General features: G+C 41.5%; 1 protein-coding gene across 3 annotated transcripts in view; it reads right to left on the reverse strand.

The window, feature by feature from the left end:
• IGF2BP3 (insulin like growth factor 2 mRNA binding protein 3) overlaps positions 1-15,088 on the reverse strand; it is a 145,332-nt gene that overhangs the window by 95,974 nt on the left and 34,270 nt on the right. For all 3 annotated transcript variants that reach the window (XM_068972833.1, XM_068972832.1, XM_068972831.1), the window contains exon 3: positions 8,511-8,559. In XM_068972833.1, the coding sequence (XP_068828934.1) occupies positions 8,511-8,559 (49 nt within the window). The remainder of the gene's footprint in view (positions 1-8,510; positions 8,560-15,088) is intronic.

Raw genomic sequence — 15,088 nt, forward strand, 5'->3', positions numbered from 1 at the left:
CTGCTTAAGTTTCTTCATTTGGAAGTGACCCTACCCGAACCTAGTCTCTCAGGCAGTCTGGTTCTCAGCACACAGTCATCCAAGGCTTCCCATGAAGGAACGCTATGAGTTATTTCTACGCCATGCTAATATTCTATGCTATGCTTCTAACTCTACTATTATTTATTTTCCCCCAGACTAGTTAACAAGGCATCACTACTTTCTTGCTTCCTTCCTTGTTTCTAAATAAAGACCCTTTGTTTTCCCTTCTTCTGCCAGCACCCAGCATAATGACACTGCTATTTCTATATCCCAGTAGTGAATTCAGGGAGGTCTCCTATTATCAGTCTTTCTTACTATATTCAGAGTCCACACAGAAAGAAAATAAAGATGGTAACATCTCAGTGAAGACTCTTTAAGAAACTGTTATTAATCATATGAAAATTTCTGACATCTACAACTCACCCTCATTAGTAAGCATTTCTCCATTAGAGGTACTTGCCTCATCTTACAAGATGTCTGATCAGAGTATTTTTCAGTACAGTCTGAAATGTGGGGATCTCTCTGAAGTTCGAGCCCTTCTACCACAGTGGCCAGGACTCACTTCGGTGTAACTTACAGGGAAGTTTCGCCTCTTCATACTACATCTTACGCTAATGCCACACTTCCCACCCCCAAACTTCAGAGGAAAAAAATGTCTTTTAATCACTGAAGGAAGCAAAGGCTTTCTAACATTCCCTATGCCCTAGAAGTCAAGTTTCTCCAAACTAGGAGGTACGTTCAAACTAACAAGCCTAAGTGTTTCAATAAAGAAAGTGTTGTTAGTACAATCCTAGGTCCCTATAGAAAAAGCCTTTCAAGATTTCCGACAAGATCCACTTACTGCCAAAAACTGGTCTAAGCTTACACAGAAGAACCGAAGAGACCTTTGAAGGAGAAATTAAGATGACTCTGCTGAGAAAAAAAGCAAAGAGTATTTTATATTACAATGTTCAACTTAAAACTTTGGCCTTTTATTTTCAGGGTGCTGGCTACTTGCTTTCCCTGTCAAGAATCAGAGGCTAACCCACTGCTATGTCAGAAGCCTGGATGCAAGCTGAGGATGCTTTAGCTATGAAGGGCCCCCACTTTACTTCCCTAGGTTTAGACCAGAAGACAGCTCCTACTTCCTTTATTCCATCACACCAGACAATGAACGCGGCAGAAAAATGAACTGTATACTGTGGAAACCTCTTCAGAGGTTCTTCCTGAGATATTCATCTTCTCACCTCAATGAAGTCCAGGAAATATCTGATATCTGGGCCTTGAGATAAAGCCAACTTATCCTTTTCCAGCAAACTGTAATTTTCTTTTTTTTTTAAATTTTTCTTAGTTAATTGACTGTAATTGGAGAATAATTCCTTACCCATACTGTGGTGGTTCTTGCCATACACTGACATGAATCAGCCACGGGCGCACATGCATCCCCCATTCTGAACCCCCTCCCACCTCCCTCCCCACCCCATCCCTCTGGGTTGCCCCAGAGCACTGGCCTTGAGTGCCCTGCTTCATACATCGAGCCTGCACCGGTCATCTATACACTCCCCATCAGTATCTGTCAGATCACATATTCGAAATTCTGCCTCCGAAAATACAGTCGCTCCAGCCAAGAGCAGACCACTAACCCATAGCTCAGTGTATTTTCCCAGACAATAACCTCTGGGAAAAAACATTCTACTTTCAGTACGTGACCCCGAAGTGAGAACCTAACTTGCCCTTTACTGTAGACACTTCATTTAGTTAATTAATGGGTCTTACACTTCCCTTCAGGGGAGGTCTCCCCTTTTAACATGTTATAAGTACTAGTAACCTTGATTGGAGAGTAGTATTAAGATAGTAAGATGAGGAGTAACTCTAAGAAGCCCTTTCCTGAGGCCTTGGCAATTTACTTTTTAAATGAAGAAAGACACTCCTTAAACTCAGAAAATGGGACCAATTTAAGACACTGAGTTAGGCAAAAGAAAAAGGATTCTCAAGGTGTTTGTTTAAAGCCAAGCGCTCTGCTGGGGCTCTATCCCCTCCTCACCTCCTTGGTGTTTGCCCAAGAACCCTTAAATCCTTGTCCCATAAATCATGTCTATGTCTCTCGAGGCATCTGAGGATGCAGATCTGTCCACCATCAAGATCATCTATCTTTAGAGGAGCCCTTCCAGTTCTGGTCACATCACAAATCTACTCTTCAAGTACTTTAGCCAAGAGGGTGGCTTGACTATCACATAATTTTGAATATGTGATCTGAAAAATACTTAAGAGAAATGCACACTTTAACATTACAACTTGCTGGAAAATGCAGAATGTATGTTGCCTTTGCCTCAAGGCCCAGATGGTTCACTGAAAGACGAGCAGATCGAGAGGATGTGATGCATGTACGTAACAGAGTATTACTCGGCCATAAAAAGGAAGGAAACTGGCTCATTCGAGGAGACACGATGGAACTAGAGTCTGTCATGCAGAGTGAAGTCAGGGGTCGGGGGTGGGGAGGCAAACGTCATATATTAGCCTATAGATGCGGAATCTAGAAAAATGGTACAGATGATCTTATCTGCAGGGCAGAAACAGAGACACAGATGTACAGAACAGGCGTATAGATACCCAGGGGTGGGGGTGGATAAATTAGGAGATTGGGGTTGGCACATATATACAGTAGATACTATGCATAAAACAGATAACTAGTGAGAACCTCCTGTCTAGCACAGGGAACTCTGCTGAATGCTCTGTGGTGACCTAAATGGGAAGGAAATCCAAGAGGGGGGATATATGTGTGCGTAGAGCTGATTCACTTTGCTGTACAGCAGGGACTAAGGCAACACTGTAAAGCAACTATGTTCTCCAAAAAATTAATTTTAAAAAGTCAATTGATTTAAATAAAAAAGGCCACAGGGTGGGAGGTGGAGAGGAAACAGTTTCTCCTAGTTCCCTTCTACATTCCCCATAGTTGGGGGAAAAAACAAACCTACCTCTCTGGCAGCAGGTACTTCCAAAAGTTAGTTTCCCATATTTTACCTACTAAAACACATTAGTGAAACATTTAGCCACTCCAGAGTCCTTGGGTGCACTTTACCATCATCCAGAACAAAATGGCTAGAAATCACTTAGCCCCGCATGACACACAAAGCATGCAGGAGGAGGCATCCGAAGAACCTGGTCCCCTTGTCATTGGGTAGACACAGTGGTGTAAAGGTACTATCAATAAGAAATAGAAAGTAAGCTATCACAGTGGCGTAAGGATCGTTAACAATCCAGCTACAGACTTTACAAAATGCCTCAGAGCATCATGGCCCCAGATCCTGTCACTTCTTTGAGGACCTCACAGAAAACAGCCTAGAAGACCACTAGCAGCACAGGGGAGGGGTTTTTGCTTCTGAGATGGAGCTCTGACTGCATATTAAGCTCTCAGTTCCAAATTCACCTTTCAACTCTGCGATGCTGGAGGCTGGGACTTTGCACCCGTCGTACCTTCGTCAGCGGTTTCCTATTGGTTTCTACAGATAGAAGGCACTAGAAGGGGGACGTCCCTGGTGGTCTAGTGGCTAGGACTCCATGCTCCCAATGCAGAGGGCGTGGGTTCGATCCCTGGTTGAGGAACTAGATCTCACATGCTGCTACTAAAAACCTGGCACGGCCAAATACTTACATACATATATAAAAATTTAAAATATTCAAAAAAGAAGGCACTAGAGGGAAAATCGGAGAAGGCAATGGCACCCCACTCCAGTACTCTTGCCTGGAAAATCCCATGGACGGAGGAGCCTGGTAGGCTGCAGTCCATGGTGTTGCTAACAGTCGGACATGACTGAGCGACTTCACTTTCACTTTTCACTTTCATGCATTGGAGAAGGAAATGGCAACCCACTCCAGTGTTCTTGCCTGGAGAATCCCGGGGACAGAGGAGCCTGTTGGGCTGCCGTCTATGGGGTCGCACAGAGTCGGACACGACTGATGCGACCTAGCAGCAGCAGAGGGAAAATGGAAGCAGAAGAAGAGATGGCACATGCTCTTCCCCATTAATCAGCTGTTCCTCTCAGCATCGTCCTAACAGCAGTGGGTTTCAGACTCCAGCTGCTCTGGGCATTCCCAGAACCAGCTTCATCACCTCCCTTCTTCCCCATCCCAAGCACCAGCCACAGCCAGGGAGCATCCCTTTGCTTTCTCAGTTATTTGAGCCCTTCGTTCCAGCTTCTGTTATCTGATAACCTCAACCTCTTCCCTTGACCCCTCTCTTCCCCACTCCGCCTCAGGGTGTAACTGCTCTCTACAGCCAGTACCTGTGGATTCCATCTTTGTTTGTTCAGCCCTCTAGCCCTTGTGTAACTCTGCACATTAAATTCCTCTTGGTGTGATACCTAGTGGTTTTGTGTGTTGTGCTGTAGGCTGGATCTGAGTTAAGCACAAGAGCTTAAAGCTGGGAGGAAATGAATTCGTTGTTCGTATCATAGCAAAAATGTATCATGCACTTATATGTACTAAGCATTTTTTAAGGGCTTTAGAATATGTAATCCTTCTAATGCCCACAGCAATTCAATGAAGTGGCTATTATTATCCCCATATTACAAAGGAAGAAAATGAGACTATAAGAATTTTTTAAAAATCACTTCAGACATCCCCTAACTAGTTAGTAGTAGAGGTGGGATATAATTCTAAGTCTGACTCCAAAAGCCTTCTGCAAAAAACTGAGGCTTTTCAAGATACTTCATGCTGCTCCTTCAAGACTGTTTACAAGGTTCACAAATAACTGTGCAGGTGTATGATGGCTTTTTTGTTATCCTCGTAAATCTCATTCCTTGACAGTCCCCTTCCCTTTTAATATGCCATCGCTCGATGAGTAAATAATGGCATCTGTCCTGTGCAATGTCCCATATACTGGAGTTGCCTATTACGTTTCTTCACGGCATCATTTCACCTGTGCCTCTCCCTTCCATACTTTTTATAAACTCAAAGTCAGATTGAAATTGAATCCCACTTAAACCTTTATTTTTTTAACAAGAGTACTTCATCTGTGTTGCTATATATTTCCTATTGCATCAAATCAGATTCCGTATAGTGATTCTGAGATTAATTAGTGGAGTCAAAGTCTAACTTCTCCATTGTAGAGGGAGTCCAAACCTGCAAATGCAAAAACCATCACCTTCTATAAGGCTTTGGCATGAGACAACCGCCATAGTCAGGGTATACAAATCAAATGTTACACAAAGTGACTCCTCAGAATAATGGAAATAAAAATGAAAATAAACAAATGGGACCTACTTAAACTCAAGAACTCTGCACAACAAAGGAAACAAACGAAACGAAAAGACAACGCACAGATTGGGAGACAACATTTGCAAATGATGTGAGCCACAAGGGATTAGTCTCCAAAATTTATGAACAGTTCATGGTGCTTCACAGCATCAAAACCCCAATAAACAGATGGAGAGAAGACCTAAACAGACATTTCTCCGGAGAAGATACAGAGAAGACCAAAAGGCACATCAACAGATGTCCAACATCACTAGTATTGGAGAAATGTACGTCAAAACTGCAATGAGATACCACCTCACACCAGTCAGAATGGCCATCATCAAGAAACCCACCAACAGTGCTGGAGAGGGCGTGGAGAGAAGGGAACCCTCCTACGCTGCGGGTGGGAATGTAAATAGATACAGCCACTATGAAAAACAGTACAGCGGCCCCTTAAAGAAAGAAAACAGAGCTGCCACATGACCCTGCAATCTCACTCCTGCACTATATCCAGAGAAACACATGATCCAAAAGAATATATGCACCCCAGTGTTCACTGCAGCACTGTTTACAACAGCCCAGACATGGGACAACCTAGATGTCCATCAACAGAGGAATGGACAAAGATACGGTACATATACATACGGAATATTACTCAGCCATTAAAAAGAATGAAAACCGCCATTTACAGCAACGCAGAGGGACCTGGAGACTGTCACACTGAGTGAAGCCAGAGAAGGAGAACTATCGTATGACATCCCTTATACGTGGAATCTGAAAAGAAACGATACAAATGAAAGAGACTCACAGACTTAGAGAACAAACAGACAGGCTGGGGTTGGGAGGGGAGATAGTTACGGAGTTTGGGATGGACATGTACACACTGCTGTATTTAAAATGGGTAACCAGCAAGGACCTATGGTATAGCACAAGGAACTCTGCTCAATGTTATGTGGCAGCCTGGACAGGAGGTGAGTTTTGGGGAGAATGGATATGTGTATATGTATGGCTGAGTCCCTTTGCTGTTCACCTGAAACTATTACAACATTGTTAATCGGCTATACTCCAATATAAAATAAAAAGTTTAAAAACAAAGACCCCCAAAAAACTGACTCCTCAGAAAGGAAATAACAGATGGTGTTCATTCTAGCCTTCAAGGAAAGTAAAAATCCCAACAGTTCATCCTACTCCTGACAAACTCTCAATAAATTTTGTTAATCAGTATTTCAAACCACTCTTTAAATTTCAAAGGGATCAAAGGTCAAGGATTTCAAAGTCTAGTTCCATGCTTCTTTAAATTCTGTATCTGTTCTTACTTAGTTCTTTGAACCCTGTGGGCCCGTATTTGCCTAATTGAAAATGGAGAGAATGTCTCCAACTTTACTTCACCTCAAAGGACTATGGGGAGGGTAAAATGAAAATATAAAAGAAAAAGTTAGATACGACAAACAAAGATTTATTTGATCAAATTTTACCCAGAATAAGGAAGAATGAAATGAACTGAAAGCTTGAGAAGCCACCAAAAGTACAATCAACAATGCTTGAGAATCCACTGCAATCCAAATTTGAAGCAACAGGATGGATGAATTATAAGGCAACAACCACTGCCTACAGATGATATGCTATACACTAGTAGCTCACTCAAAAGTTACTGCCACCAGTTGACTCTTTCATCGAAAGCTATGTTACACCAGATATAGTTCCCAGATAGAAAATCACACTTAATGCTGCCCATGTTAAAATGAAGAGATTAATGAATACAGACACCACTACTATAAATAAACTAACAAGGACAGAGAATTATATTCAGTATCTTATAATAACCTATAGGGGCTTCCCTGGTGGCTCAGTGGTAAAAAAAAAAATCCACTTGTCAATGAAGAAGTCATGGGTTTGATCCCTGGTGGGGGAAGATACCCTGAAGGAAATGGCAATCCACTGCAGTATTCTTGCCTAGAAAATCCAATGGACAGGGGAGCCTGGCAGGCTACAGTCCATAGGGTCACAAAGAGTCAGACACAACTCGGTGACTAAACAATAACAAAATAACCTATAACATAAACTAATCTGAAAAAGAATATATATGTATATATGTGTGTGTATAATATTGAATCACTTGGTTGTACACCAGAAATGAATGCAACATTGTAAATCAACAATACTTCACTTTAAAATAAATTAATAAAAATTGGGATTAAACCAGTAATCTTGATACCATAACACTCGATTCAGGGACCCACCCTTCAAGATACTGAATTTCCTAAACAAATGTTAAACTAAAACAAGAAAATGCATTGAGTTTAACCTAAGAAGTCACTGATTCTGTCTACAAAATATACCTTTTATACATTATGTAACTTGAAAAATGTTCAGAATAGACCAAAGAATCAAGTCCTCCTGCAAAGATTAAATTCAGTAATACTGTTCTGAAAATACATGTGCTGCAAAATACTGTGAGCATAAGCGATCTGTTACCAGCTGGGACTTGGAGAATGAGACCTCAGTCCTGCTTCCCCCAACTCAAAGAAATCTTTTAACCATTCTTTGCATTTTGATGATGGTTATAGTTCAGAGACTCTTCAAATGTCATTTTAGAAAACTAATGTTAAACACACAAACCTAGTTACTCCTGATTTTTATATTAAAAATACATAAAAGCTGAGCAGTTTTCCCTGCACTACCATCTCCAAAGTAGGTTTTAAGAATTTTCACATTCCATTATCTGAAAGAGTCAACAGACATTTTCTTTTATCTTTTCAGCTACTGGGTTCTCAAATTCTCACCTTGACATCATCAACATAGTTTGGAAATTGCTGACACAGGCTATTCAACTGTGCTAAAAGATTTGGGTTTATATACAGTTACCACAGTGCCACCATCTGAGCAAAAGAAAGCACAGTAACATTTTAAAATAAAGCATAAATAGCAGGATTTATCTTTTAAAAAAAGATTGCCAGTGAACTTCATATTTAAATACAATTAGCAAAACTCATAAAAAGATCTCAAACAAGATTCTGAGAGATGTGATTGAATGACGAAATTTGCCCAGTTACACCAGAACCTATTTCAATTTCTTAAAGTATCTCAAAGAGTAGATTGTTTTCAAAGAAGTAATAATACTCTTACAAAGAAAAGCCCAATGCAAGACAAAGACCATAATAGAAAAGGATTGTGTTCAAGCACATCCAAGAGGTGAAAAGAGGAGGAAAATCTTCGGAAAAACTATCAACAGGCTTAGATACTAAAATCTTAGTTTTAAACATAGAAGTTCTTACCTCCCACTGTAAATGAGGCGGGATATTTCGTATCTGAAGTTTCCGAATCCTGCAGAAGAATTAAAATGTTTTTTAAAAGAAAACAAAAAAAAAAACATAAAAGCAAAAGATATTTATAGCCAACATGGATGTTTTGAAACTACCTAAGATATATTTATTAACTACATACCAATATATACTAAGAAAACACAGCCGAGGAAAGAGAACGGAGACCAAGTTAATCACAAGATGAACGCTGAGACCACTGGAAACCTAGCATCATTGGATTGTCGTGGCTTACTCTAAAAGCCACTAAAACTGGCAAATACAATGTTTGAACACATTTCATCTAATGACTATAGGCTAAGTCCAAACCCTTTAGCCTCAAAGTAAGCATCCCAGAACACAAACAAAGCCTTAGTCCAGATGTTCTTAATCTGAGATCACAGCCAAAGGATTCCTGGACAAAATTCAACGAAGGTGGTCGGGAACAGTGGGGTGCAGAGGGGTCGGGGTCACATTTATTTTCACTATCCCCTAAGTGAAATTTAGCCACCTTCAATAGTGAATGTTGGCATTAAACCACAGTTGAATTACATGGCTTGTACTCTTGACATTAAAATAAGTCAGGCATTTTCATTTTACATTAAGGTGTTGCAGATCTTGTATATTCACTATTGTGATAGTTAGCTGTGTTGCTAGAACTTGTTACTTATGTATGTTAAGAAACACGTTATTATTAGCTTTAACATTTTCTAACTGCTTTTCAAAATAATTTCCTTTATAATCCTATGTGCTTTATTTTATGCCTTTAAAAATATTCCAAGAGGTCCACACATTTCAGACTGCCAAAGGAATCCAGGGTACAAAAAAATCATTAAAAATCCCCCACCTGAGTTTCAATGCCTATACCTATTCCTATATATATATACTATGTATATAAAACACAATATATACTTTGTAAAATAATAAAAACTATCATATCTCCTCCTCTTCTACCCCCTCCTCAAAACTATCCAAGTAAGAGAGGAAGGATGGAAAGAAGGAAGCAATATGAATTATGTGAGACTGTACGCTGGACACCACACACCAATCACCCTTTTACAAGGGAAAGGCATTTAAAGTCAACCAGCTATTTTTTAAAAAGAGACTAGCAACTGGGCATGACATCTCAGGTGAAATAATTAGCCTCTAGCTCTACAGCTAATTCCCCTTTCCAGGCCCAATGACCCACTCCTAGGTACCTCAGCGCAGACTGCATTGATAGCCTAGTTATTTCCCATTCACCACAAAACCTAAATGAACGCCACAGACTGCCTGCCCCTCGCTGTTGTCGTTCAGTCGCCAAGCTGAGTCCTAGAGACCCCATGGACTGTGGCCTGCCTTTAGGGAACTCTAAATTAGCATGTAAATTAGCCAAACTCAGGTATGTCCTGTTTGTAATCATAAAATAGAGGATGAAGGAAAAATCATTTTTACAGTATTTTTATTAGACAGTTAAAACCAACCATAATCACCAAAGGCAAAGTATCAGAGATAGTGAGAGAATGTGAATTTAAGAAAACATTTTCAAACACCGTGTAATCTTAGATTTTACACATTGTATCCTGGAATTTGTTTAAAAGATAAATCATGTGCTAATAACTGTTAAAGCTGCTAGAAGCATACTGTATTTCTGCCTTTGTATAAGTTTTATATTCTTCTATAAAAACCTTAAAAAAAATACACCCTAATAAAAGTATTCCTAAAACAAAGATTTCAATCTTCCATGTACTGCTTTAGCAAGCAGAAAAGTTACTCACATTGTGTAAATATTTACCCTGGGTAACTAAGAAGTAAGAATTATTTACTACACATTTGCAAGTACTAATCTGTCTTAAGCAACTGACACATTAAGAAATAAGAGCACAATGTTAAGAAACCCAGTACTCAACTCTATTGGACTCTGTTTCTGGGTGTATATATATGGGTATATATATTACTAAAGAAATTTCCCCAATGCACACACAAAAGTGTACACAGAGAGTTAAGGTCACCAACCAGGTAATTCTTCTTTATTACAAGAACAAATACCTACTTCATAGGGCTCCCAAGAATTTAAATAGGACACCATTTTTTGTACATTAGAAGTAATCCATTAGCCATGTTTCCCCCACATATTCTTCAAAATGTATATTGGACACCTACTACTAGAAGTTATACCAGAATAATTATTTCCCTTAACTGACTGACCATTTCCATTATCTGATTCTCTAAAGTTTAGACAAAACACCAGGATTATTTTCATAAAGTTAGGATTTTGACGGGCTTCCCTGGTGGCTCAGAGATAAAGAATCCGCCTGCAATGCAGGAGATATAGGAGACCCATGTTCAATCCCAGGGTCAGGAAGATCCCCTGGAGAAGGGCATGGCAACCCACTCCAGTATTACTGCTTAGAGAATCCCATGGACAGAGGAGGCTGGTGGTCTGCAGTCCATGGGTCTCAAGTTGAACACGACTAAGCACAGCATAGTGTTTTGACATCTAGAACTGTGTTTTCCCACTTTGTTTTCCCAGCTCCCATCTCCCATCTGAACTTTTAGAATTGGGTTATATTTAAATTAGATTCTAAATACCTAAGAGTCAAGAAAACAGATACTGGTATTTGTTTCTCCTTTGTGATTACCAAATCATTAGAGTTTAATTTTAACTACCAGCAAAATACACTGGCATTTCACCTCCTCCTAAAACACACCCAAGTTTCATTACAAGGATCACACGCCATAGGGGCAGAGACTCAGGCTGTCTCGTTCAGTATCGCATTCAGAGCCTGGAACACTGGCAGCTGAGAAGCACTCAGTTGATAGTTAAATTAACATTTGTTATAATACAGAGAGGGGGACGAAAACACAAGACTCACAGATCCACCATGCAGAAACTACTAACATTCCCACTGGTTTTATTACAGCTGATGTAATAAAATCATGGTGGGATGACAGTGGGAAGACAGTGGAAATACAGAAAATTACAGTGGGAAGATCAACAGCCCCAGAAACAGAAGAAAGAGAAGTTAACCACCTGTGCTATTTTCAAGAAAACTTCCACACAATCTATTTATAAATTAATCATATAGAATTTAAGGCTTTTCTGCCAACAGGGAAAAATTCTCATTTAACCTTTTTTTTTCTTTTTTGGCCTGCCACTCACTCAACCTGTGGGATCCTAGTTTCTTGATCAGGATCAAATTCACACTCTCTGCACTGGAAGCATAGAGTCTTAACCACTGGATCACCAGGGGATTCTTCCATTTAACCTTTAAAAAATGCTTATTATGCTTGAAATAGTACTGGATTTTATAGAAACTATTTATTAAAAGCTGGTTTAAGTACAGGATAAAGAGCCATAGAACTCATGTAGACTTCTAAGGGCATCTTCAAAATTTTTAGTAATAAATAGAACAGATTTAAATTGATTTTATACAAATTTGCATATTGACATCAAACTAGAAAAATCGTATCAACCTCCATATGCCTGTATCAGTTTATCAAGTATGATTACCTACCTAAATCTTGTTTATTTCTACTCACATGTGTACTAACAAATCCCACATACATGACCTGTCATGCTACAGTACATCTGGAAAAACCTACTAAAGGACATTTTTGCTTTAGAAATAACTATCACCATTATAGTTTCTTAAAATGATTAACAAAAATTCCTTAAGAACAGAACATTTTTGGTGTTCAGTCACTAAGCTGTGTCTGGCTCTTAGCAACCTCATGGACTGTAGCACACCAGGCTCCTCAGTCTTCCACTGAGTTTGCTCAAACTCATGTCCACGGAGTAGGTGATGCTATCTAACCACCTCAACCTCTGTCACCCCCTTAGCCTCGTGCCCTCAATCTTTTTCGGCCTCAGGGTCTTTGGCCAAAGCATTGGAGCTTCGGCGTTAGTCCTTCCTATTCAGGGTTGATTTCTTTTAGGATTGACTGGTTTGATCTCCTTGAAATCCACGAGACTGAAGAGTCTTCTCCAGCACTACAATTCACAAGCATCAATATTTCAGTGCCCAGCCTTTTTGATGGACCAACTGTACACACTTCATCTCATATTTTATATGACGACTGGAAAAACCAAAGGTTTCTATATAGACCTTTCTTGGCAAAGTGATGTCTCTGTTTTTTAATATGCTGTTTAGGTACAGAATACCCACTCTATTTCCAATTGAAAAGTTATGACCAACCTAGATAGCATATTCAAAAGCAGAGACATTACTTTGCCAACTAAGGTCGGTCCAGTCAAGGCTATGGTTTTTCCAGTAGTCATGTATGGATGTGAGAGTTGGACTGTGAAGAAGGATGAGCACCGAAGAACTGATGCATTTGAACTGTGGTTTTGGAGAAGACTCTTGAGAGTTCCTTGGACTGCAAGGAGATCCAACCAGTCCATTCTGAAGGAGATCAGCCCTGGGATTTCTTGGGAAGGAATGATGCTAAAGCTGAAACTCCAGTACTTTGGCCACCTCATGTGAAGAGTTGACTCACTGGAAAAAGACTCTGATGCTGGGAGGGATTGGGGGCAGGAGGAGAAGGGGACGACAGAGGATGAGATGGCTGGATGGCATCACGGACTCGATGGACGTGAGTTTGAGTGAACTCCGGGAGTTGGTGATGGACAGGGAGGCCTGGCGTGCTGTGATTCATGGGGTCAGGGTCTCAAAGAGTCGGACACGACTGAGCAACTGAACTGAACTGAATTGAATTGCTATCTTTTTACAGTTGATCTGTTCATATCAAGATACCAACAATATGCCCACATGTGTAGAGCAGATGTCTCTTAAGGTTTGACACAAGAAAATCCCTTCAGTCCATTTTCTTGCTATTTATTTGAAGGTCAAGGTCATAAATCTTACATAAGTAACTCATTCTGGGTTTTATTCATTGCATTCTGAGTCATTTTAAATATTAATAATCGTTTGCTATGTTGAATTTTATAAACACAGATGCATAACATCTTTAAATTGTTCATACAAAACATAGACATATATGAATCCACCCACCCAAATAATCAGAACAAGTAGACAATTGAAACTACCATGCTCTTCCCCAATGCCTACCTTCCAGAATGTAACCACCACCCCCATATTTTTTGCCATTCTCATGTCTTTTAAAATAGTATTTTTAGTAACTCTAAGTTTGTCTTTAGGTTACTCTTTAAGTAGACAAATAACAAGTAGAATAGCAAGGAGAGATAAGAAAGCCTCTTTGCAACCCCATATAGTCAATGGAATTCTCCAGGCCAGAATACTGGAGTGGGTAGCCTTTCCCTTCTCCAGGGGATCTTTCCAACCCGGGATAGAACCCAGTCTCCTGCATTGCAGGGGGATTCTCTACCAGCTAAGCCACAAGGTAAACCCCGTTATTTGACCTGGGGCCAAACTATGGTGGAGCTAAGGAAGACAACAGCGAACTCCTTCAAACCATCCCATGCACGGACTGCTGCACTCAATCAGGAAACAAAAAAAAACACAAACCTGCCATTCTCCTCTGGTTTCTTACTGCCTGGATTTTGCTACTTACACTCCCCATGCTGCTGCTGCTGCTGCTGCTAAGTCACTTCAGTCGTGTCCAACTCTGTGCGACCCCACGGACAGCAGCCCACCAGGCTCCCCCATCCCTGGGATTCTCCAGGCAATAAAACTGGAGTGGGTTGCCATTTCCTTCTCCAATGCATGAAAGGGAAAAGTGAAAGTGAAGTCACTCAGTCGTGTCTGACTCCTAGCAACCCCATGGACTCCAGCCTTCCAGGCTCCTCTATCCATGGGATTCTCCAGGCAAGAGTACTGGAGTGGGGTGCCATCGCCTTCTCCCTCCCTCCTTTTCCCTCTCCCCTCCCCCCTCCCTCCTCCTTCCCTCCCTCCCTTCATGTCCCCTTCCCATCATCTCCCCCTCCCCTCCACCCCTCCCTGCACCTCCTCCTCCTCTCCCCTCCCCTCCTCTCTACCCCTTCCCTCCCTCCATCTCCCCCTCCATCTCTCCCTCCTCCCTCCATGTCCCCCTCCCTCCCTCCCTCCCTCCATGTCCCCTTCCCATCATCTCCCCCTCCCCTCCACCCCTCCCTGCACCTCCTCCTCCTCTCCCCTCCTCTCTACCCCTTCCCTCCCTCCATCTCCCCCTCCATCTCTCCCTCCTCCCTCCATGTCCCCCTCCCTCCCTCCCTCCCTCCCTCCATGTCCCCCTCCCTCCCTCCCTCCATCTCCCCCTCCTCCCTCCCTCCCTCCCTTCATGTCCCCCTCCCATCATCTCCCCCTCCCCTCCACCCCTCCCTGCACCTCCTCCTCCCCTCCTCTCTAACCCTTCCCTCCCTCCATCTCCCCCTCCACCTCTCCCTCTCCCTTCCCCATCTCTCTCTCCCTCCTTCTCTCCCCGCTGGCCTCCACCAGCAGCCAGCAGTCCAGGGAATCCAGGTGGTGCCCATAGTGGTGTTGAATATGTTAGTCTGGCCCTATAAAAGTGGTAGTTGGATCTGAAGATTTTTGTGGGTCAGGGAGAGGTTGTGTACTTTCATGAAGAGACACATTATCTCTGGCTGTCTTCCCAAGATGCTGCAGTCACTAATG

The sequence above is a fragment of the Capricornis sumatraensis genome, chromosome 5 (genome assembly GCF_032405125.1).
Source record: "Capricornis sumatraensis isolate serow.1 chromosome 5, serow.2, whole genome shotgun sequence".
Taxonomy (NCBI): Eukaryota; Metazoa; Chordata; class Mammalia; order Artiodactyla; family Bovidae; genus Capricornis; species Capricornis sumatraensis.